General features: G+C 40.4%; 1 protein-coding gene across 1 annotated transcript in view; it reads right to left on the bottom strand.

The window, feature by feature from the left end:
- Dgki (diacylglycerol kinase iota) overlaps positions 1 to 26,043 on the bottom strand; it is a 306,437-nt gene that overhangs the window by 68,399 nt on the left and 211,995 nt on the right. The window contains exons 21-23 of the mRNA XM_023712766.1: positions 24,884 to 24,928; positions 3,534 to 3,603; positions 928 to 968 (exon numbers count right to left, since the gene is read on the bottom strand). Coding sequence (XP_023568534.1) covers positions 928 to 968; positions 3,534 to 3,603; positions 24,884 to 24,928 — 156 coding nt within the window. The remainder of the gene's footprint in view (positions 1 to 927; positions 969 to 3,533; positions 3,604 to 24,883; positions 24,929 to 26,043) is intronic.

Below are 26,043 nucleotides of genomic sequence, written 5' to 3'. Positions count from 1 at the left end.
GTTGATGTCTCTCCCTGAAACAACACTACAGGGCCATGGGGAGAGTTGGATGCCTTGTTCAGGATTTCCACCTGACTGGACTCTTGACAGGTGTACCTAAAAATGGCCTCACCTCTTCTTCTTATCAAATACCACCAAAGAAGTGACTCCTAGCCAGGAGGGAAGGCACCTTCCTTCCGGTAACCCTAGCACTTTGGGAAGTTGAGACAGGAGGATCACATGTTTGAGCCCAGCAGGGGCAGCTTAGTGATATAAGGAGACTGTCTTATAATAAAAACCAAGGGTTGGAAATACAGCTCAGTGTGAGGCACTTGGTTTAAATGTAAAACACCAGAGGCAAAAAGCAGAAGAAGAGGAGACAACTCACATGCCACTAGGTCCAGCGTGAGTCTATGGCAGCGTGGACCTTCACCCTAAGATTGTGCTCGAAGCTCAATGGCTTGGGGAACTATTGATTTTATCATTGGGTTTAATACTGAATTTTACACTTTATTCCAGAGGAACTCGTACAGTGGGACAACTTGTTAACCTTGAGCAAAAGCATGCTGCTCCTCATTAATGAAGGGTAGGGTTGGTGAATGGAAACAAAATAGCCTACGCAAAGACCTAGGGTCTCAAACTAGCTACCTGGAAACGAGCTCAAAAGGTGTGAAATTTGGGGCGGCTGAATTAAAACACCTGAAGAGCAGCCTAGTGATGACGTTTACAAGGCAAGTTATTATCGGTAGTGATTTGCAAGGTCAAGCCCTGCCAATGAGTCCATGAACAGTAAAACACACGATGACAGAGAGGATCCTGGCTTGAATTACGCGTGCCATTCCACAACGCGTAAGTGCTGGTGCCAGAGAAATATTTGAGGTTAGCTATTATTACAGTAATATGACCCGAGAATTTTTCGCCTTCATGAGCAGGCTGAAGAAAACTTACCTGAGATCTGTCTATTCGATAAAAGCGGTCTGCAGAAGTCGCTAAGAAAACAAGAAAAGAGAAAGCACGTGGCGTTTAGAGTCATCTGCTCCGTCACCGAGATACCGCTCTCCCCTTCACTGCGCCAATGAAACTCACATGTTCTACTCATACTAGGAGGCCTAAATCTACTGAGAGCAACGCCATCTCTGATGCTGCAATCGCGATAGGTAGAAAGCCCATCAGATTTTCTATTGAGATATTACTTGGTTTTTAAGAACTGCCTCAAATTCTTCCACTTCTATGCTAACCCCTATCCCATAATGCATTGCTCCTAACGATGCAATTCTATGTTTTGTTTAAACTTCTTACAGAGACTATCTTCACAGGAAACTGAGAGACCTGATTCTTTAGAAGACATTCATTAAAGCACGACTCTTTAAAGGACTGTTTATTTTAAAGCACCAGGAATCTGCAGGAACTAAACAGCACTGGCACTCGTTTTATTAAGTTAAAAAAGATAGGGAAAGAAAATCTGAAGTTAAACAGACTTCCAGGGAAGTAATTTTTTCATTTTTGGAAAACAGCTTGAAGATGCAGGCCAGGGGCTGAATCTGGACTTAAGGGTCATTTCACTTTCACACAGCACCCTTAGATGCGTGTCTAGGGAATTCAAAGTAATAATAATATCATTTAACCATTCTCATAAAAAAAAAAATAGAGGGCTGGGCAAATAGCTCAGCAGATTAAAGCTCCTGCAAGCAAGTGTAAGGGCCAGGGGTTCGATCCCCAGGCCTGTCATGCCAGCCCTGCTCCGCGCGGCACTCTGAGACAGCAATTAAGATTGGGTGTGATGGCATGCGTCTGTAATCCCAGTTCTTGGGAGGCTGTAAACAGGCGGATCACTAGGAGTCTGACCTAGTGGTGAAACCCTGAACACCCTTCCCTAAGATACAAAAAACTAAAAAATGAATAAAAATAAAATGTAAGACTAAAAATCCGCCCCCTAAGGGATTACCATGCTCTATTCTTCTCAACCATGACGGTATTCAACGAAGTCCTTTGTAGAGTAATATCTGGCTTGTCATGGTTTACGTTTAGATTTATGAGTGCGTGATGGCTGGAGTTAAGCGGTGGGGGCAGTAGGAAGAGGTGGGTCGCTGGGGGTGTGGCTTGGAAGGGTTCTTCTGCTCCTAGACTGTGGATGCCTGCTCCATGCCATCCAGCCTTGGAACCTGCTGACCGTGTGAGCACTGACACTTCTAAAGTGTGACTCAAAATAAACTGCTTCTCTTTCTACTTGAGGGTGTCTGCAGTGTGTCTCAGAATGTAGAAACCAATGAGAACATCCTGAGCACCTCTAGCCACACTGGCAGCTTTATCCAAGGCTACCTCTAGAGCATAGTAGCTTATGCAGACATTTTCTTAATTTTCTTATATGGAAGCTATTCCTCTGTGCATCCAGAAATGTAAATCATTGTGATCTTTGCTAGAGAGGAAGGAAATCTTCAGAAACAGTTGTTGAGCCATGAATCAAAACTTATATCCTGAAGGCTGGCAAGATAGCTCAGCAGACTAAGCCTCGGCTTTGGTAAGCACAGGGAGCAGGGTTTGATCCCTAGCCCCACTCCAGGGTGTGCTGAGCTGGCGACCAAGTCCAGGCACAGTGGCGCATGCCTGTATTCCCAGCACTGGAGGGGTTGAAAACAGGAGGGTCGCTATGAGTCCGAGCTGCATAGTGAGACCCTGTACCAAATACATGAAATGAAAATAAAAGCCCTTATAGCCTGATTTTTGTAGGATATAAAATATTTTATATATAACAAGCCATATATATATGTGTGTGTGTGTGTGTGTGTGTGTGTGTATAGATAGATCTTCATAACCATGTGAACTCACACATGCTGTCATACATCCACACATATGTCCCCTCTCAGCCACACACCCCCCACACACTAAACAGTGCAAACTATGTAAACAATGTCCCCACACAGAGAACCCACAGCTCGGGTATGGTAGAGACCCTAGGTGGTATATGGGCAAGAATGCACAGGGATGAGGATGTGCTTCACCATGGATCCAGTAATTAGACAGACGCCCAGGAGCATGCAGCAGCCAGGGGAGTGAAGAGATGCCTGGGATGGCAAATGGACGCATTAAGCAAAATCATAAAATAAAGAACTCATTATGCATGCAATATGTCATGTTCTGCAGAGCAGATCTGAATGCAGTTGAAATTTTTATCCTTTTTTTACAAAAATTTATATATTATACAGAAATGACAGCCTCACCAAAAAGAAAAGGTCCATGATATGCAAATCACATAGGAATTAGTACCCATCTGCGCTTATAGACTCTCTCTACTGGCACTTGACAGATTGAGGGAAGAGGAAATGATAAAAGGAAAATGTCAGCGTGAGCAGTTTGAACTTAGTTCAGGCAGACTTAACCAATGTGCTTCCAGGGAAAGGACTTCAGGGAAGGTAACTGGCAGCATCAGCAAGTCTGTAGGATTTGAGATGCAAATTCTGATCAGGGGGTACCACAGGATGGCTTTGGGAATCCTAGAGCCCCTCCATTGATCCACATCTCACCCTTCCCACCCAGGGAAGTACAGGGCCACTCACCATCTAGGAAGCACCAGCGGGGGGACAGCCTCTGAGCTGAGAGCGCCCTGGGGAAGGAGGTTTCGTGGTCCTGCAAAGAGACATGCACATGCTCTTGAGTCTCCATGTGAATGATCCACACGATTCCCTCCCTCCTGCCTGTCACAGCAACTTCTAGGCACGAGTATCGTGGCCAGAACGAAGAGCTGGTGAAAAGACCACAGCATGTTTAACTTGAAATGGGAGCACAGCTCTGCTTTGGATTCTTCGAGAACTTCTTAACCCGAGTCCCACATAAAACTTCGAGGAAGTTTTCGATTGTTACATTAAATATTTATAAGGGATCTAACTTGAGATGCTTACTGCCTCTGGGGAATGTCTTTTCTTCGGTGAAGGGAAGGAGCCAATGACAGCTGGTTATGCTTTACATTTCAGCTGTCTGCATAGATCGAACATGGGCAAATGATGACACAGAATCCAACTCTTGCTCAGGTGGGATGTGCAGTGTGTATGAAATACAAGACACCATCCATGGGGACCTTACAATCTCCTTGGACTAGAGAAGTATCTATTATATAGAAAGAAAATCAGACTTGGATGTTGATGTCATCTCTACTCTTAGCTACTTCCACCAAACCTGAGTACAGCGCAGTGGAAAAGTTGTGACAGTTGTCCCATAAGAAAATCATTCTGTCCTTCACTGATCTAGTCAGCAAGGTGTTGTCTACCTTAGCCTTCAGGAGGTTTCTCACTTCTAAAACCTTCAGTGTTCTTTCTCTTGTTTGAACTCATGACCACTTGATACAAGCATCTTCATTCTTTCCTCTGGGCTCAGACAAAAATATTTGTTCTCTTCAAAGCTAACCACCTTATTTAGTCCACAGATTAGCTTCCTTTTTCCTTTTTTATTTCTGTAACATTACAAAAGCTATTCTCCAATTTTTAAACTCTCTTTGCACTGCTTCCATGTCTCTAAAATAAAAATTACCTTTAACTGATCCTATAACAGCTCCACATGTTTTCCTTAATCTCTCCTTCGTTGCTCAGCCAAACTCTTAAAGCATGTTTTCAGTGGCTTCCTCAAACTTCTAGGTACCCACTTTGCAAACACAACTTCTAGAAGACTAACTTTTACCAGGACTAGCTTTTCCCTCCTTTGTTAATATTATTCTCAGGCCTCACATTTCCTTGGCATCTTTGAGGTTTTTACTCCTTTCAAAAAATGAAGGCTAGCTAGGCAGAACAGACAAGGAACTGGCAGGTTGACAGTTTAAGAAGTACATCTGCATGGTTCCAAACTTTCAAACATTGAAGCCTTCTATGAGGTGAGCTCACCAAGGAGAACTGGTGGGAGGGAGAGTGCGCTAGAGTTGGTGACATGTGATTCGGAGGACCCTTGTGCTGGCTGGTAGTGAAGTTTGAAATAGCTGACAGAAACAGGCTACGGGAGGGAGGCTAGGTGTCTGGGGGAGGGCAGTGGGAGCCTGAGCCTTACCCAGGACTTGAGATATTGAGATACAGGGAAATGCCAGAGAGTGGCTATGCTGGCCGTGATGCAGACGCACCAGTGGAAGCATAGGTGTGGATGACTCGGAGAACAGAAAGGAACAGCAGAGTAGTATCTGGGCACCCAGGCAGAGATCCACTCACTTCCCTGGGGCTCGCTCATTGCTGCTCAGCTGGTCCTCAGGCTGCGCTCATCTCAGTGCTTCTGCAAGTGTGCACAGTGGCATCAGCTTCCCGGCCCCAACCTCAGGTCTGCAGAAACCCTGGGATGCAGCCCAGGGATCTGGCTTACCAAACCCTTTGAATGAATCTGATGGCTAAAATTCTAAGGGCAAAAGGGATTCATCTCATCATTAAAAATTGTAGGTATGTACATTGGTCTTAACCATTCAGCAGAAAAGTATAAAACTTAAGTATAAGAAGTAAAGCCATATTAATATGCTGAGTTGTAAAAGGCTCCAGTCAACAACTTCTGACATCGCCAGTCCTACGGAAAACCCATGACTATTATGGACAACTGGACGATATTGGAATATTTTGCTGAATTCACGCACCTACAATATTTAAATGACAATGGACTACCCTTCTTTTATCAAACTAAACAAAAAAGGGGTGCAAATGAAGAACCATTTTGCATCTGTATATTCAAAACAGCTAGGATAGATATACAGCTAGTTTCTCTTAATTCAATGAATAGAAAGATTTGTTCTAATAGTGTTTGTGGACAGGATATCAAGTCTGCATCTTGCACAGTGAATAACCACTAAGATAACAATATGCAATGTAATGATTATTGAAACTGTCCTACTAACCGGTTTTGAAACTGTCTCATTGCTATTTGTTTCTCAATAAAATTATTTTAAAAAATTGTAGGGTATGACAAATGGTAAGTTGCCTTGATTGTTTTTGGTCTTTTTTTATTATTTCACTGTATTCTAATTGAATAGTTTTTAGCAGAGGTTTTTTGTTTTTGTTTTTGTTTTGTTTTTTGGGGTTTTGGTGCTGAGCACCAAACCCAGAGCTTCTAGCTTGCTCTGCAAGAGTTCTACCGCTGAGCCAAATTCCCAGCCCCTGACAAGTATTCAATATAAATGTTTTCTGTGCACAAAAGAATTGATAGAGGAGAAACTTGCCTCACTCAGGACTGATGCCAACATTTATATTTATGGATGTGTAACTGAAATAGTAATGGGCACAGAAGTAGATGTTCTTCTCTTTTGAACTGGCTGTGTTAACCAGGTCAAATGAAATCTTCCCATGTGCCTGTGTTTATGAGAATTCTGTTTAATGTTTGGAGGATTTTGTTTTGACACATGACATGTCTCCCTGTAAGAGAATTTAAAGTTCTTAATGCATTTTTTATGAAATGTGTAAGGCGACCAACATCTCTGAAATTGATTTAGAAACATTTAGTGGCACCTGTGAAGCCTATTAAATAAAGATATTAAACAGAAACTGGATTGTCTTTTCAAAGACTAAAGGGATGTAAACACAAAGGACACTTTCTGAATTTTGATCCTGAATATTAGAAACACCATAAAGACAAACTCTAATTTCTGTAGGTAAAAATTAACTGCAATTATACACAAGCATTTGATTTATCGCTTTCAAAACACGTGAATGTGTTATGTTATCACTAGGACACTGAAATTAAAGAAATTGGATATTATTCAGTCTAATTTTAAAAATACAGATTGACGTGCTGCCTTTGCTGGATGACAAGTAGAATTCTGTATCTTTTTATGTGCAGGTGCTGTATGTCTTGTGAGTTTTACGCATGTGCCAGACTTCGCTTCTGGTGCTTATTTAGCTCATTTACCTATGCTAATTTCAGACATAGTGTTTCTTAATCCATTCAAGTCTTCCTTTGGGCTTGCTTCAGGAACATCCAGGATTAAGCAGTGAACATGAGCAATTTTGAGGCTGCCATGGACTTAACCCCTATGCTCTGAAAAGATTTTTTTTTTCTTTAAGTGTGCTCTGAAAGTGTTTTTATTCAGAGTAGTTCCTTGATATTTGCCTGTTTAGCAATGAAAGATGACCAGTGTCTGCACCCCACTCCAGAACTGTTTAATAGCTCTTCAGCAGATAAGATACTAATCTGATTTTATAAAAATCAGCATTAAGATCTTTTATCCATTTGCACTGGTTAGAGAGTAGACAATTTTTTTTAAAATCCTCAACATGAAGATTAACTAAACATAAGGTACAAGAGAGTGTGTTAAATACAGTGCGTAATACTCCATAAAATCTGGGAGTATAACAATCAAAGAATTTATCAAAATTCCATGCATTGATACACAAGATTTTTGGTATAATAGAGATCAATGTCTTTGAAAAGGTTTTATTGGGGTTGGGGAGATGGCTCAGTGGAATAAGCGCTTCCCTGGCAAGCAGAAGGACCTGAGCTCAATCCCTGGTTCTGCATTAAAAAAAAAAAAAAAAGGTTTTGTCTAAAGAAGATGGTATCACTTTGCTTGATGTAAATACACTGGTTGCCACTTAGATCTACCAAATACTTTAATGTGTCTTTGAACAGGTTTAACAATCCTTGAATCCTGAAATAGTGTGCCAGATAGGATTATATATATATATATATATATATATATGCATTTTCCTAGAGCCCTGCTTTCTGTAGATTATCTAAGTGATGCAAGAGGCCTCAAAGGCAAAAAAGCTACTAATTTAAATAATCCGACGTTTTGGTTATAAAAATCTCAAAAAATAATAAAATTAAATCAGCAGAATGCTTTAATAATATCTGAGGACCCCCATCAACATCTGAGGACCCATATCAATATCTGGGGGCCCACAAGAATAGCAACCACTGCTTCCAGGCAGCTGGTCCTTGCAGCACCAGACAGAGCTCTCCTGGATCATGGCTGTTCCCTTGTTAATGGAATAAGTAGTCAATTTCTGCAGGAGCTATTATAAGGACTCACGCATTTTTGCTTGTCTCCATCTAGACCCTTCCAAACATTTGCTTGCAGATGCTTATGTTCTACTTAGGTTAATTTTTTCTAACAGACAAAAGAGGAGCTATCTTTTTTTGAGCACTAGATGGTCTCTTACCACTTGAAATTATACAGCACATCATTAATTAAAATGCCAAAATCTAATTAAAAAGTCAATTTTACTGAAAATTGGATTCCTTTCTGGTCAACTGAAGATGAAACTTCAATGTTGAAGGAAGTTACGGACACACAAGTAGACACCTAACTTCTCTGAAATGCTACAATGGAATGGATTTGCATCCTTCTCCCATTCTTGGAGCACTTTGTATCCTGTTTGTTTAAAAAAAAATTTTTTTAAAAAGAGCTCCTAAGAGGAGAGAGATTAACATAATGAGGTCTTACATTAAAGTTCATTTGAATTCCAAAGAAAAAGTGATATCTGGGTAGATTCATAGTGTAATTAAACTGCTTACTTAAAAATTTTACATATGTGAAAAGTTACATAAAACCACTGAAGTCTCAATAAATTTTGCCCTTGGATGTAATTTATAGCTACTGATACAGATGAAAATATCTCACCTATGTTGAGACAATAAAAGTGGGAGATTTTCATGAATTCAATGCGAAAACGATGCTCTAGTAGAGTAGGCTGTCAAAATGTAGAACATAGCTACAGAATATGCCAACAAGCTCTATGATAAAACAAACCAATAAGGAAATCCAGCTTCTCCCACACATCTGCATGCCGGGATTACATTTAAGAGATGCAAGGGAGATGAGGAAAGGAACAGCAAGAAGCAAGAGGTGAAGCGTCTGCTGGTAGATGAAGTGGTTGTTGTTAGGCTTATTGGACTTCATTTGAGGTAAAAGAATGAGCAAAACTTAGAGTGAAAAATTCCACGTTAGAAAACTATATTTTTTGTGCAATGAGATCAACATCATCCTAAAGAACTAAGATGACAAAAAATACTCTCCTGGGGACGGGGGTTGAAATATCCTAAGGAAGATGGGCTCATGAATAAGGGAGAAATTTTATGTGATCCAGTCTCCATGAAGGGGCAAGGGCAGAATAAACAAAAACTATCTCAGAGAGAACCAGTTTGGATGGTCATGAGAGCCTTATCCCATTTCACCAGCACTGTGGCAAGGTCTGAGGGGTATTTCTTGTCTAATCTTGTGCTTTGAAAGCTTCATTGCAAAATCCTTATAACAGTATCTGCGTGAAGGGTTCTTCTGAGGGTTCATGAAAGGGCATCTAACATGCTTACCTCACCAGCTCTTCCATGCAGATACAGATATTCTGAAACAAATTTATGCTACGTAAGACAGTCTGACTCTGAGTCACATGAGCAGCTCACGGCACACAGCTCATGGAGCCCCACAGACTAGACCCCAGTTTAGATGGTGCACCTGGCATAGCAGTGTATCCACAACCGCGTTTGGACTGAGATTCTGAGTTTCAGAGAAAAGGAAAAGAAAGCACTAATAATAATAATAATAATAATAATAATAATAATAGTAACAAGCCAAATGCGTATGAGTAGGCACACAAGAAAAGAATGGCATTCAGGAAAGGCTGAATCATGACATTTGTCAAGCTGGTGCTCGTAGGGGCTGCTGATCAGTAACCCAGTGGTTCTTCTCATAGTATTACAAGGTACAGAATTGTCCACAATGCAGGGTATTGTCTTCAAGGCTGAACACTGTCTAACCCCAACAGCAGTAGTTTTCAGAACAGTTTATTGTCCTGTCCTTGCTCATTCCCGTATAATGGTAGTTGTGCTTACTTGGTGCTTGCTTAGTTTCACCGAAATTAACTTGTCACATGCTTATGTGTCTGTGGGTTATAAAGGAGACAAAGCTATACGCTTTTGACTCCTGTGTTATAATTGGGATCCACTATTTCAGTCTCTACTTAATAAATCCAATGAAGCTCTGAGCGTATGGTTTAAAAAATCACAAGGAACAAAGCCATTTGAACCATGTCTTCAAATGGTGGTCCCTGTACTGTGAACCATAACACCGTTTTCCTCTATCTTTTCTGGATCCAGTTTAGGAGTTCCCGGATGCCTGACTGACCAAATTCCAACTCCTTTTCCCAAGGGATGCCTGTTTTAGTTATGATTTTATTTCCTTTCTTGGCTATTGTTAAAGGTCACCAATTTGGGGGAAAGAACCAGAGTCTGGTAGTAAAAACAACAGAAGACAACTGAAGACATTAGTGGTTAGCAAAGCACATGGAAGATCTGGTTCACATCCAAGAAAGCCTTTTCACACTGCAATCTGAGGCTATGACTGATCTTCGGTGTGGGGCAACAGATTTCAACTGGATGGCCCTCATGTCTCAGCAGGCGCCTTCCTGACTCTTCCAGGCCAGTTATACAGGGGCCGCTTGCCATAATGCCAAGAAGAACTGCAGCTATTGACTTGATCTTCTTCACTTCTTCCTTCTCTTATCTTCTACCTACAGCTTGTGCTGTGACTCACACTCATTGTTTGACATGGAAAGATATGAAATAATAACGCAGAAAAGCTGTTGACCTATCACAGGGCCGGTGTAAATTTTCTCCCTGTTTCCTCATCTCCCTGTTTTCTCTGAGGATGCTGCCTAAGGGTGGTTCTACTTCTGGATCCTTCATGGCTATACAATAAGTAAACTTAGCTACTGTTTTTCTTACATTATTTGACCTAATGAATACTTTATTGTTGGGGAAATTTCCTTGAGCAGTATATCTTCATATCAGAATTCAGAATCCGAGTATTTACAAAACCACCTCAGCTGCTTGTAGGTTTCCCTGGTCACTGTAACAGTATGTACGTAGGTAGGTAGGTAGTTATTGGAGCTGGGGATTGCACCTAGGAGCATGTATGCTAGACTATGCTACACTGAGGCTACATCCACAATAAAGAATTCATTTATAGATATTTGGGTGTGATCTCTTTGTAAGGGCTGATTTTTATTTTTATTTATATATTTATTTATTTTTACATTGTGTATTATTATTATCTTTAATTTTTTGGCTCACTGTTTTATTTTTTTTATTAAGTTTATTCAAAAACAAACAACAATGAAACAGTTTCAAAACAGGTTAGTAGGACAGTTTCCATAATTAATACATTGCATATTATTGTCTTTATAGTAGTTATTCATAATACAAGATGCAGGCATGATATCCTGTCCAAACACTATTAGTACAAATCTTTCTTCTCACTGAATTAAGAAAGAGTAGCTGTATATCTCTCCTAACTATTTTGTATATACAGATACAAAATGGTCCATTTATATCCCCTTTCTTGTTTAGTTGTTTGATATTCAGACAGATAGTGAAGTTAAGCTCACCTGCCTATGTTATAAGGTAATAATATCATTAAGCTTCTCTTCTGGGAGGTTAACAACTTAAGTTTTCAGACCAAAAATTAGAGAAAAAGAAGGGCTACAAAGACAGCCAACATTCTGGCCCTAGCCTTTCAAGGTCAGTGAAGACTCAGGACATAAAAGAACCTGTACTGTAACATCCTGTAACTTAGTCATGTCCCAAATGTTCTGATCAAGGAGATTATGGGAACACAGAGGAAAGTGATCAACAATGTAGAGTATGCCTAAGGAGAGTCACATGGAGAGAAAACATTCTCTCAGGCTTTCACAGAGAGCAAATTGATCAAGCAATGGCTGTGACTCATCCACATGGCTGACACTAACAAAGGATCTACAAACTGTGGCACAGGGTTTTAGGGTAAATCCAGAGGGGATTTGACTGACCTTGTCAGACACAGAAGTTACATTTCCTGTTATATAGGTCTTCCTTTATCTTGGTCTTAACCATCCAGCAGAAAAGTATAAAAATGAGGTATAAAAAGTAAAGCCATATTAATATACTGAGCTGTAAAAGGCTCAAGTCAACAACTTCTGACATTGCCAGTCCTACAGATAACCCACTACTATGATGGACTAGTGGACTATATTGGATTATTTTGCTGAATTCACACACCTACAATATTTAAATGGCAATGATTTTTAAACCATGGTCTATGCTTTTATGTAGGTTCTTCCTTTTGTTATTAAGAAGCCTGCATAATCCCGCTCTTACATGCCCCTTATCTATACTATGATTCTCCCTGACCGTTTTTTGCACTAATACCCAGCTAGAAACGAACAGCTGCAATTTGTAAAGAACTGCTGTTTTTGAAAGTTTAATTAAGTAAATTACCCAAAAGTCTCCAACCGTGAAGCAATTGTATATAGAGACATCTTTTGCTCTAGAAATAAGATCATGATCTTACATATCAGGTTTTATAGCTTCTACAAGAATTAGAGCTACCTGAGGTTTTCAAAAATGGGTGGGATTTGTCAAGTTTGAAAGAACAGAATTTTCTACACTCACTTCAAGCAAAAACAGGAAGAAAGCAAAAGCTAAACCTATCTTGATAGCTGTAAAGCTTTTTCTGAATACCCTAGCATTCAAGGACATTCCAGGTTTCAGCTTTCATTAGCTACCAAAATTATCTTTCTGTTTCTTATCACACAATTCAAACTCCATATCTGTGCACGTGTGTGTGTGTGTGTGTGTGTGTGTGTGTGTGTGTGTGTGTGTAGAAAGGTATAGAAGGATGAACTCCAGAAAGGTGCTGTCCTAAGATCTAATTAGGGCGGGAAGTTAAAACCAAGCAGCTGGTATTACTTGCAACCTGAACACTAAGACAAGCTAAGAGTATAAAACCAGGCAGATTACACAGCATGCATCGCTTAGAAAAGTTACGGTGAATCTCACTAATATCAACTGCATGTTGAATAACTTTAGAAGGGAATGACAGAAGGAGACTGTCATGAAGGAACTGACCGCTGAAAGCCCTGATCCTTACACTCTTCATAATGGATGTTGCTGACTAGCGATGACCCCATCAGGAGGCCGGGCTCTATATAGAATGCAAATGATTTCTTAATCTTCTCTAGCTACACTATGTTATTTTAAAAAATAAACAGAAAGAGAGAAACCAGCAAGTAAATGAGTGGGCGATGTTAGTAGAGAGGTAATATTGAATTGCTGCCATTTTCGTCCAAAAATCTCCATTCCTAGCTCCGGTGGGTGGGGCAACTCCACCAGGTAAGTCTCACTGTGTTACTGGCAGGTACAGTAGCTGGCCCTGGCATCAGGGAACCCTGGATTTAAGGGCATCCTCAGGAGGATAACAGATGATGCAATAGGGATCATAAATGAGGCCTGAGAAAAGAAAAAAAGGAAGCCAGAGAAACAAACCCACAACAGTCTATCCCAGGGTGTAAGCATCCCTCCCCAGGGGAGATTTAGCTCACAGAAACTCTAGGTTGTACCCTGTAGTGTTTTTAGTTACTAAACAAGAACACAAATGAGGGCCAGCCAGATAGCTCAGCAGATTAAAGCACCTGCTTAGGCAGATGCAGGAGTTGGGGGCTCAATCCCTGCCCTCCTGTGCTGGGCCCCTCCCCCGGGGGCATGCTGAGATGCCAGATGAGACTGGGCGTGACGGTGTATGCCTGCAATCCCAGTGCTTGGGAGGTTGAAAACAGGAGGATCACTATGAGTCTGATCTGTGTAATGAGACCTTGTAGACTCTGTCCGAAATACATAAAAAAGAACACAAATGGTCATAAATATGCTGAATTTGTGAATTCTGCACGTTAAAATAAACGTGTAATAAAAATATGTGGCTTTCAAAAGCATCTGGCTGTAGACACTTAAGGAATGTGATGGTGTGGACACAGCGACCTGGCAGAGGCAGCCCACATGGTCACCTAACCGGACCTCTCACCCTCGCTTCCATCACTTCCAGCAGTTTAGGGCCTGGGGACCCTCAGCCCTCCCGAGCTGCCTAATCAGACCAAAGATCCTTCAAAGAGATACGATGCTTGATTCGGTCATTTTTGATCTGTTTTTTTTTTTTTTTTTGCTTCATGTAGATGACGTGACTTAGATGACCGCCACTGACATTGCTCCATAATGCAGGTCATATGACAGACCCTTAAGTCCACCATGCTCCTCTGCTAAATACAGTAATCTTCCACAAGTACATATTCTTTACATAAGAGATTATCAAACAATGGTCATTTCAAAACTCTCATTTAATATATTATAATGGGAAATCTCTTTCTCACACTAAAAATATGGCCACATACGCACAAGCAAATCTACTACCTTTAATATATATGGCCTTTATATGTATATAACATATATATGCAAATCAGACAGTTCTTATGTGTATATATATATATATATATATATGATAGTTCATATATATGTATATTTTTCACACATATGAGATAAATATTTTTTTCTGAAAGCTACTGACATGTGGCTGGAGAGACAGCTCAGTGGTCTAAGCAACTGTCTAGAAAGCTCAAGGACCCAGGTTCGAACACCAGTACCGCATGCTGTGCCAGCCCTGGCTGAGCCGGCCACCAAAACTGGACATGGTGATGCATGCTTATAATCCCAGTGCTGGGGAGGATAAGACAGGAGAATCACTATGAGTCCAAGCTGCACAGTGACACCCTGTACCAAATAAACAAGCCAACAAATAAATAAATGATTAAAAGAAAAAAATTTAAAAAGAAAGCCACTGACATGAATTATAAATAAAATTATAAATGAGGCATGCCTAGAGTGAACCTGCCCTTAATTTACATTTGGTGACTCATAGCTGATGCACATGTAATTTGATGAAGACACAGAAACCTCATTATATACGCTAATAGGTTTCCAATTAGGCACCATTAGCCTACCATTTAACTATGTCTTCAATGTGAGCTTCTCCTTTCATAAAATTTGGAAACAACATAAGCAAAGGACAAATGAAGTCATTTGAGCTGGGTAACTCTGCATAAGTTAATGACATTCAGTTACTTTTAAGTCCCTCACTCAACTATCCAACCCAATTTCTCATCTGTCTGCCCCAACATCCCTGACACCAATGAATATATCCATTCATTTTCTTCTACCACCAAGTTTCTTGCAAACATGCACTCACGTGTCTCTATCCCACCACAGCCCCACATAATAGCATCGCTACTGCTATTTCTACCTAAACCCTCTCACTTCAAAGCTACGCACAGCTCTCCAGCAGCAAGAGACAGCCACGGGACAGCCACACTCAGAACCAGCTCTGAAAGATGAAAAAATACAGCGAGCGTGGGGGAAGATGGGAATGGGAGACATCCGGACACTCTAAGAGTGCCTGCACTTGGGAGAGTCCTCCGTTTGTAACAACATGGCTCTCTGTGTCTTCATCTCTATCATGCCTTTAGCTGAAACTCCTGAAAGACCTGGCCCAAGAAAATTCTCACTCTGTCCTCACTTGACCCATTTCTGCCAGCTTCAATCCACTCCAAAATACTACTCAGGTTCCTAGTGAGTCCCTGATTTTCTCTAAGATCAAATAATTTCCAGGAAGACTCTTGACTTGTTTTACCTTATACTTCGAAGGACCCTTCTATAATTCAAAAAGCAGGCTGGTCAGATAGCTCAGCGGACTAAAGCACCTGCTTAGGCAGAGCTCAGGGGCTGGGGTTCGATCCCCAGGGTGCCATGCCAGTCCCACCCCTGGGGCATGCTGAGACAGTGATTGAGTCTGGGCATGATGGAGCATGCCTGTAGTCCCAGAATTTGAGAGGCAGAAAAACAGGAGAATCGCTGAGTCTGATCTAAGTAGTGAGACCCTATACACCCTGTAGACCTTGTCCTAAAATTCATAGAAAGAAAACTTTATAATCCAAAAAGCAAATGAAGGCAGAAAGTTTGGAGAAAGGAGAGAGGTAGATAAGAAAGGCAGCATCAAGAGAAGAGGAGCAAATCCAGTATCTGTAGGAAAATAGCATCTGCCTAGGATGAAGCAGTGTTAGTGGAGTAAACATACTCACTTTCATCTTTGCCATTTTGGTTCAGACCCAGAATGTCTCCCAGAGCCCTGTGTGTTCACAGCTGGGGCCTTTGGAAGGTGATTGGATTACAGGCTGATATACTCATCTGTGGATGGGTCCAGGGGTGAGTTCAGGGCTAAATGGACTGGTAAGAGGTGGGGCCTGGTAGGTGGTGGGTCACCAGGAGTGTGGCCTGGAGAGGTATGTTTTCCTCTCTGGCTCCTCCCTTCTCTCCCTGCTCCCTGGCTATCGTGATATGACAGCTTTCCCCCACAGCAAGCCTTTCTACCATGCTGTTTCTGCATTTGAGGCTGCTAGCTATGACCTGTGCTTCCTGGGTGTTAAATTATGGGTGTCAGATGCTGTGAGTCAGCAACAAGAAAACATGAGCAAATGGGGGAACTTAAAGTGACCAGAAAAACAAGTAACGCTACCTACATCCAGAGCCCTTTCTACTCTACCCTAGCTCAACCTGAAGATGCTTCTTTCTGATTCCCTTCACTACTCTTCCTCTTCCTGACGTTTCTTCTTCTTCCGTATCCTGCATCAAGGACGGTGGTAGCAAGCCTAGGGAATACAAGTTGTTTTTCTTTTAAGACAACGGCTATTCATGTATGAGTTGGTCTCTATAAACAAAAACCTCAGTGTTCAGGTTTAATTGCAGTGCTGGCACTTTTTGATGAAAATGTGAACTTGGGCTTGCAGTTTGCCATCACTGATATGGGCTTCCATTAGCTTATGGACCACAGTTTCATGTGGAACACTGTCAATGTGGTTCAGCATTTCGGCAGCTCTACTATGAGTATTTGGGGTGAATAACTCTTTCATGAGTTTCTACTCTGCACATTGTATGATATATAGTCGCGTCTTGGCCTCTGATCCAGACTCCAAGAAGGTACTTTAAGACACGGTCAAAAGTTCAATATGGGGAGCAAAACCACTGCAATGGGTGAATCTGTCTCTGTTCCCCCAGTAATGTGCATCTTGTGCTTAAGCACAGAAATAATTTTTAGGGATAGAACAGAAACAGAATTTTCTCATAGTACTTATCTCAGGAAGAATTTTTGTCAAGTAGATACAATCAATTTTTTTTTTGATGAATTTCAACTTTGGACAACCTCAAAAATGCCCTAAATCTTCACAAAAGATATTTTTCTTGATATGGTATGAGTTACAGATTGCAGAGATGGCATTAAGATGAGGGACCTTCAGATTTGGACTTAAGAAATGGTGTAGGCAGAAACTGTCAGCTATAAATACCCACCGCATTCTTGTATAACCCATCATGGATTATTAGGCTAATTCCAGATGTCATCTTTGGGTTCGAGTGCTTTGTTAGCAGTTCACTATGCATTTGGAAAAAGAAAAAAACTAACACAAAGAAACATGTAGCTGGCAAGTAACTACCATGTGGTCTGCCAGTGAGAGTCTTGGGCTAAGGGCTGGCCAAATAGCTCAGCGGATTAAAGCACCTATAAGCAGGCACAGGGGCTGGGGGTTTGATCCCTGGGCCTGCTGTGCCAGCCCCGCCCCCAGGGCATGCTGAGACAGCAATTGAGACTTGGCATGGTGGTGTGCGCCTGTAATCCCAGCATTTGGTAGGCTGAAAACAGGAGAATCACTGTGAGTCTGATCTAAATAGTAAGACCCTGTAGACCCTGTACTAAATACAGATGATACATTTCTCTTCTTTCCTAGTCCTAGAACACAGCCTGCTAAAATCTCAGATGCAGATTACTGAGCTGACAGGAGTTGCTCCAGTTTTTTTTTAAAATTAACTGGTACTTATTCATGCTTTTCACAGTTAATTCTCTAAGAATTTTTAATATCATCTGATATGTAAGTTCCTTAAAAGGCACAGAGGGCCTTCTTGTCCTTGTCCCTTAAAGCTGTTTCTCTGAGACCACCTCTGACCTGCACTACAACAGTCAGATTCTGAAACTAACAGATTCTACATCGCAAAACACAAGATACAGTGTTAAATTTCTTGCCAGTTGGTGGAACTACTCTTTATCTAAAAATTAACAGCACGGAGTAATTTTCTTTAGCCATTTATTTGTACCTGTATCTTTAGAAAAAAAATTATAGATAACATTCCCATCAAGTTGGCCTCTCCGCAGCATCTGGCACAACAATGGATCCTTCTTTTATCAGGTATGTCAGTCTTGCTTCTAGGATGCCACCTCCTCTTGATCTCCATCTTTCCTGTGCTTTTCTTGGTTTCTCTGGCTCTGGATGACTGTTATCCTGAATCTATGATCACCACCCTGCTGAGGATATATGGGCACAAGGACACCAGTCCTCCTCTTCAACTACACCACCCTCCCAGGCATCTTCTCCGGGCTCCTCTTTCTGAGGAGCATCATTCATCTGCTGATAACTTTCCCACTTCTACCTCCAGGCCTGGATGTTTCCCTGAGCTTTCATATTCATGTATCCAACTTCCTATTTACCAGCTCCTTGGATCTAACAGGTGTATCAAAATCAGCGTGCTACAGAACAAAAGTCTTTATTCATCATTTCTCCAACTCATTCCCCCTTAAGATCTCATTCCACTGCAAAAGCTTACCTCCCCAGCTCCTTGCCTCTGCCTTCTCTCCTTTATTGTGCTCAGAGCATTCCTCAACACCCTGACCCTGTGCTCCGGCCGCATTAATTCTGACACAGTCTCTCTCCTGTTTAAGTTTCTTATCTAAGCTGCAGATCCTGAGCTACTTGATCTTTTGACATTTCTTAATATGGAAAGGTCCTGCAGTCAACAGCTCTACTTCCTGCTCTCACTGTCATGAAGAGGGTATGGCATGCTTGATGCTCAGCTTCCATCACTACCTTGGTTATCCTTTAAGCTTAGTGCGTAAAGCTTTTGGATGGTTCACTGACAACACAGCAGTCTTAAAACCAGGGTTTGACTTGACTGCACAAAAACAAAAATGAAGCAAGGCAATGACACAGTCAGAAAGATATTGTTAATTCTTGTGCATGTTTATGTCAGCAAACAGTAAGTGAAAAAAATGTCCACAGCATATTCTAGAGTTTCATTCACCTCTGAATTTCTGTGGATATTTATAGAGATGGCATTAAAACATAGTAAAAGCACTCATGATTAAAACCCAAACACCAAAACAACTTTATAGCAGACAATAATAAATGCATGATCATCATAAAAGTAGTTGGGACAAACACTAAAAATACCGTGATGTAGTTCTAAATGTTCAAAATGTGCATGAGTAAAAAGTGCAAAACATAAAAAACAGAAAAAGAGCCCTACAATTTTTTTTTTGTCCTTTTGAGACAGAGTCTCAATCTGCAGTTCAGCTGATCTGCAGCTCATTTTGTACTTTAGGCTGGTCTAGAACTCACAGTAATCCTCCTGCCTCAGCTTTCAAAATGCTGTGCTCACAGGGGTGAGCAACCACACCCGGCCACAAAATCTTACACCTGGTAGTGCCACTTGTTAGACAGCAGCTGCAACTTTAAAAAGGCACCAAACCTTTTAAAACACAGTCACACCTGTGCAGTGGCTCTGGGAAAAAGACTAATAAATAGTGTGAAGTATGGTGTGTTTTGTCTGAAGGATAAGGTGTAAGTTTCCCTCTAATGGTTGATGAAGAAAACACTTCAGAAGTTGTTTTATTTTATTTTTTTTAAACAGGATAAAATGACCCTAAGTGATCTCTTCTCCTTTCAATACAAATACAAAATGAGGAGCTAAACCAGGATTCAAAAGGGTTCTAGGATTGTGGGACATGCTCACTGACATGGAAACAGCTCTGAAAACACTCAGGACATTCCTGTCATTCAGCGTCCAGATACATGAGCTACCACAGATGAGGGTAGAGGGTGCCTATTGGCATGAGACAAAATCACCTGGACAGTAGCAAAGAATTAGGCCATCTTTAAATTATTATTATTATTATTATTATTATTATTTTTACTTATGGAAAAAAAGCTAAACTTGAAATTCAGGTATTGAAAACAGACCTCAAAACCCAAAATAAGGGGCCAGGGAGATGGCTCAGTTGAATAAGTGCTTCCCTGGCAAGTGCAAGGGTCTGAGTTCAATCTCTGGTTCTGCAAAAAAATAAAATAAAATAAAATAAAATAAAATAAAATAAATAATTTTAAAACCCAAAATGAGGACCTAAACCAAGACTAAAATCAAACTTTACACTACTGTTCATATCTGAGGATCATGAGTTTGAGGCAAACCTGGGCAACTACAAGACCGTATGTCACAATAGAAAGGGTGAGGACGTAGTTTAGTACTAGAGCACTTGCCTAGCATGTGGAGGCCATGGACTCAAGCCCCAGTACATGCCTTCTCCTCAAAAGGAGAGTGATTAATATTTTTTCCCAATTTGTGGTTATCTTTTCACTTTGTTGATAATTTCTTTTGATGTGCAAAAACTTCTCAATAAGAGGAGGTCCCAGTTGTTGATTCTTTCAAGTATTACCTGTGCAATTTGATTTTTAGCCTACCCCTGTCTTCAAGAGTTCCTCCTACTTTCTCTTCGAGGAGATTTAATGTTTCTGTTTTAACGTTTAGATCTTTAATTCATTTTGACTTTAGCTTAGTGCATGGTGATAGACCTGGGTCAAGTTTTAGTTTCAGCATGTAGAGAGTCAGTTTTTCTAGCACCATTTGTTAAAGAGGTTATCTTTCTTCCAGTAAGCATGTTTGGCCCCTTTGTCGAAGATAAGGTGGCTGAGTGTGTTTGTAAAGGCTTCTGCATCTTCTAATCTATTCCAATGATCCTCAGGTCTATTTTGTTACCAATACCATGCTGATTTTATCACAGTAGCTTTGTAGTATAATTTCAAGTCAGGAATTGTAATGCCTCCTGCCTTGTCTTTGTTGCCTAAGACTGCCTTTGCTATCCTAGATCTTTTGTGGTTCCAAATAAATTTTAGGAACAGTTTCTCTAGGTCTTGGAGGTGTGTTGGTGGTAGTCTGAGAGGGACTGCATTAAATCTGTACAGCAATTTTGGAAGTATGGCCATCTTCACAATGCTGGTTCTCCCTATGCAAGAGCAGGGAATATCTTTCCATTTTCTGAAATCCTCTATGATCTCTTTTTTAAGAGTACTGTAATTTTCATTGAAAAGATCTTTGACTTCTTTAGTTAGGTTAATTCCAAGGTATTTCATTTTCCTTGGTGCTATTGTAAAAGGTATTGTTTCTCTACTTTCCCTCTCAGTGTGTTTGTTGTCTGTGTAGAGGAATGCTACTGACTTTTGGGTATTGACTTTGTACCCAGCTATGCTACTGAATCTGTTCATTAATTCTAGCAGCAACACAATTTGTTATAGCCAAATCATGGAAACAACCAAAATGCCTGTCACCTGAGGAACTGATGAAAAAGATGTGGTATTTTTATACAGTGGAGCATTACTCAGCCATAAAGAATGATAAACTCAAAGCCTTTATATTTAAGTGAATGCCACCTGAAGATATACTCACAAGTGAAATAAACCAGACCCACATGTGTAAATATCATGTAGTTTCCCTAACTCAAAGAAGAACTAAAAAGAGAAAGGTACAACACAGTTAAAAGGAAAGTGAGAATTTAAGGATTAAACAATGAACAGAGGGCAAGGAGAAAAGCTAGGAAACATAACAGGTCAAAACCATACATTTATAAGCACACGATGGTTAAGGCAATGATCCTGAGAATCTTCAGCAGGTTTTTGAAGCTAGCCATTAGTTGGTAAGTTTCTCACCCTGACTAACTATGTACACTGATACCTGTGAACTAAGCAACTGCATTAAATAGCAGCGTGTAATACTAGGGTCATGCTCAGAATGCCTGTCATTCTGATCTTTTAAATATATATTGTTTGTCATGTCATATCAATTACTGCTATACTGTCTCTCAAGAAAATGTTTGCTTAAAAAGGGTAATAAATGAAAACAAAAGACAAGAAAAAAATGTCATAGGACTATCCTGCTACAATGCTGTATATGGGTAGATTTTTTAAATTTCTGTATAAAATATGTAATTGCTTATTCCAATTTTTTTCTTTCTCTCTTTCTTTCTTTCTTTCTTTCTTTCTTTCTTTCTTTCTTTCTTTCTCTTCACATTCTGTAGGGATTTAAAGTTTAACATATCAATACTTGATGGAAAGTACCTGTTCCATGCTATATCTAAGATGTTTGATATTCAGACAGATAGTGAGGTTAAGCTCAACTGCCTATGTCATGGTGTAATAATATCATTAAGCATTGTGGGCACAAGGACACCAGTCCTCCCACAATAATATCATTAATAATATCTTTGGTGTAATAATATCATAATAGCATTAATTCTGGGGGGTTAACAACTTAAGTTTTCAGACCAAAAATTAGAGAAAAAGAAAGGCTACAAAGACAACCAACGTTTTGGCCCTAGCCTTTCAAGGTCAGTGAGGACTCAGGACATAAAAGAACCTGTACTGTAACATCCTGTAACTCAGTCATGTCACAAATTTTCTGATCAAGGAGATTATAGGAACACACACGAAAGTGCTCAGTGATGTCGAGTGTGCCTAAAGAGAATCACATGGAAAGAAAACATTCTCTCAGGCTTTCACAGAGAGCAAATTGATCAAGCAATGGCCATGATTCATCCACATGGCTGAAACTAACAAAGGAACTACAAACTGCAGTACAGGGTTTCAGGATAAATCCAGAGGGGTTCTGACTGACCTTGTGAGATACAAAAGTTACATTTCTTGTTATATAGGTCTTGTTTTATCTTGGTCTTAACCATTCAGCAGAAAAGTAAAAAAACAAGGTATGAAAAGTAAAGCCATATCAATATGCTGAGCTGTAAAAGGCTCAAGTCAACAACTTCTAACATTGCCAGTCCTGCGGATAACCCACTACTATTGTGGACTACTATATTGGATTATTTTGCTGAATTCATGCACCTACTGTATTTAAACAGCAATAGAATGCCCATCTCTGACAAAACTAAACGAAAAAATGAAGGACAATTTTGTATCTGTATACAAAATAGGATAGATATACAGCTACTTTCTCTTTAATTCAATGAGAAGAAAGATTTGTACTAATAGTGTTTGGATGGGATATCATGTCTGCATCTTATAGTATGAATAACTACCATGAAGACAACAATATGCAATGTATTAATTAATGAAACTGTCCTATTAATCGGTTTTGAAACTGTCTCTTGCTATTTGTTTTTCAATAAAAGTAATTTAAAGAAGAAGAATGAAAAATATTTTTGGTGGGTTGGTCGGTAGGTGGGTGGGTTGGTTGGTTGTTTGGTTGGGTTGGTTGTGACTAGTTCCCTCTGTGTAGTTCAAGCTGTCCTGAACTCACTGTGTAGCTCAAGCTGGCCTCAAACTCACAGTGATCCTCCTGCCTCAGTCTCCCAAGTGCTGGGAATACAGGCTTGAACCTCCACGCCTTCCCTGATTACTGTGATATATGCAAAGGAGTATTATTATTTATCATTATAAAGAAAGGCACATAAATACTTTTTAAAAGTTAGACAGTATAGATAGTCATGTACTACATAATGACAGTCAGCAGTAGGCAGAAAAGAAACAGGCCTATAAGGTTGTATCTCCCAGTGACAGTAACGTCACAGCCTTTTTAGTTTGTGCTCACATGACAACTATATTGCCTAATGATCCCTATTTCAGGAAAGACCCTTGTTGTTAAGGGGAGGATTCGGGGACCTCTCAGAGGAAAGGACTTGCATCTGAAAGCTTTATGGCAGCTCTGTACTCTTGCAAATAATGCTGTCGCGGGGTCTGGACTGGGCCTGAGGAATCTAGTGTGTAAGAGGTTGGCGGAAGAGGCTGGGGACACTGAGGGGGAACTGCATCTCCATGTCAGCTTGAGCAAAGAACTGCATTCTCTGGAAGACTTGCTGTGGATCACATCAAAGAGAGTCAGACTGGGTTTATTAGGTCTAATCCATAAGACCAAGCGTGAACCAATCTGATTGCATGTAAAAAAATTTTATTTTTTTGAAACTGGGTCTTGGCATGCAGTTCGGACTCATAATAATACTCCTTTCTCAGCCTCCCCAGTTCTGCGATTACAGGCATGTGCCACCATGCTCAGTTTGGGGGCTGGTAAAGCATGCCCAGGGTTCCAGGGCCAGCATGGCATGCATTACCAGGGATCGCAGTTTAGAACTTTGGTTTGCTGACTATATGGAAAGCAGAGAATTCTCCCCCCAGGATAAAAAGGGAAGGTGTCTTGGTCTATGAAAATATCTACTCCAGAAGTGAAACTTTCAGAAAAAGGGGGAAAAAAGCAAAACAATCACCAGGAAAATGGAGAATGACTCCTGGTCAAATGGTACACTGAAGTGCTGGTCAAATAGCTCAGCGGATTAAAGCATCTGTTTAGGCAGACGCAGGGGCCAGTAGTTCGATCCCCAGGCCTGCTGGGCCGGCCCCGCTCCCAGGGCATGCTGAGATGGCATTGAGACTGGGCATGGTGGCGCGCGCCTGTAATCCCAGCACTTGGGAGGCTGAAAACAGGAGAATCACTATGAGTCTAATCTATGCAGTGAGTTCCTGTATACCCCATAGACCTTGTCCTAAATACACACACACACACACACACACACACACACACACACAAAGGTACATTGAAATCCACACTTGATCTGGATGTTTTGTGTATGACAATATCCCAAAAACATTTCCTCTGCTAAGCTACCTTGAGTGGAGCTTTTTGGTGTTTGTTACTAGAAAAATTTCAATATGTAATGCTTTTCCATATAATCTGAGGGAAAATCTGTAGTTCAAATGTGTACTAAAAGGGCCCCAAATGAGTAAAATGCAAAAGAATCAGGGTGACAGAAGAGACTTCACCCGAGTACACTGAGGAAGATTACGCATGAATTGCTTTCAATGACAAACACCAGAAAGCCTCCCAACTTTACTGTGTTCTTACAGCAAACGCCCTCCTACAGAAGATGTAGACTCTAGATGTAAGCGGAAGGATGGACTTCTCTTGGCTGGAAGGTAAGAAAGGAGAGTCAATTATATGTTACCTGGTAATGGACTCTCTGGGAACCCGAAGAAACTGACTGCAAGTCCTAATAAGAAAATGAAAAGAGAAAATCCAAACCTTAAAATTAGTTTGAACAAGCTGTCCGACAACTTCACTAATGGAATTTACAATGTAATGTTACTTTGCTTCTCTCTGAAGCCTCTAACCCACCCAAATTTATCAAGATTAAACAAGAATACTGGCTTTCTTTTAAAAAAATGTAAACAAAGAAGGTAATGCCACAAATAATAAGAACATATTAAGTTGAACTGAGAAGAAACTGGAGATGAGGTATTATAATTTCAAGAGTAGAGAAAGCCAAAGGCAAAGGGCAGACAATTTTGTTATAATAAAGGAGGATCATATATAATTCATAGCTCATTTTTTCTGGTTTGTTTATCAAGAAGTCTTCTGAGGTCCCTTTAAAAATCGGGAGAGTGTTTCTTTATTTGCCACAGTAATTGTATTTACACTGATAAGTTGCTTGGCAAACTTGGATTTTCATGAACCTCCAAGAAAAAACCATTGACCTCCTCGATGACATTATCACAGCTTGCAAATTAATAGCATTGAACAGAGGAAGGCTTTCCTGGCAGAGTCTGAAAGCCTGGCTTCTTGTACTAAGTTTCATAACTGAGTTGTCACCGTTGCCACGTCCCCGGGCTTCCTTGCTAATGAGTGTGGTGCTTCTATTTACAGATGTCAGCAACTCTGTGTACCTTTGTCCTCCTGCCTGCTTCCCACGGGGCTTCATCATTTCATTCCTGGTGAAATGATAGTTTAAAACCACCCAAGGTAGTTTTAAAACTTTTCCCCTTTATGTGTTGAGTTCACTTTTCCTTTTTCTTTTTTGGAGAATTCTGCTTGTATTTTGCTATTGTCAATTCATTAATCATGCATTTTGATATTGTGAAATCTCGTTAACAAAGTTGTGTGAGAGTTACATTTTATAACAAGAACAGTAAGGCTCAGTACCAATTATGAGTCATCTTTTTTATTGCAGGTTTCACTGAGTGACATTCCACAATAGCATACTGTTTTGAAAATTGAGACATTGCAGACTCTGGGTATATAAATTTGAACATGAATCATAAGCTAAAAATGTCACAAATTTTAAGTAGCTTTAAGTAATCACAGTTGGACAAAACAGTTGAATGAGCC

Source organism: Octodon degus, unplaced genomic scaffold, assembly GCF_000260255.1.
Source record: "Octodon degus isolate 3935 unplaced genomic scaffold, OctDeg1.0 scaffold00027, whole genome shotgun sequence".
Classification (NCBI taxonomy): Eukaryota; Metazoa; Chordata; class Mammalia; order Rodentia; family Octodontidae; genus Octodon; species Octodon degus.
This window is presented reverse-complemented; position numbering and strand designations above follow the sequence as displayed.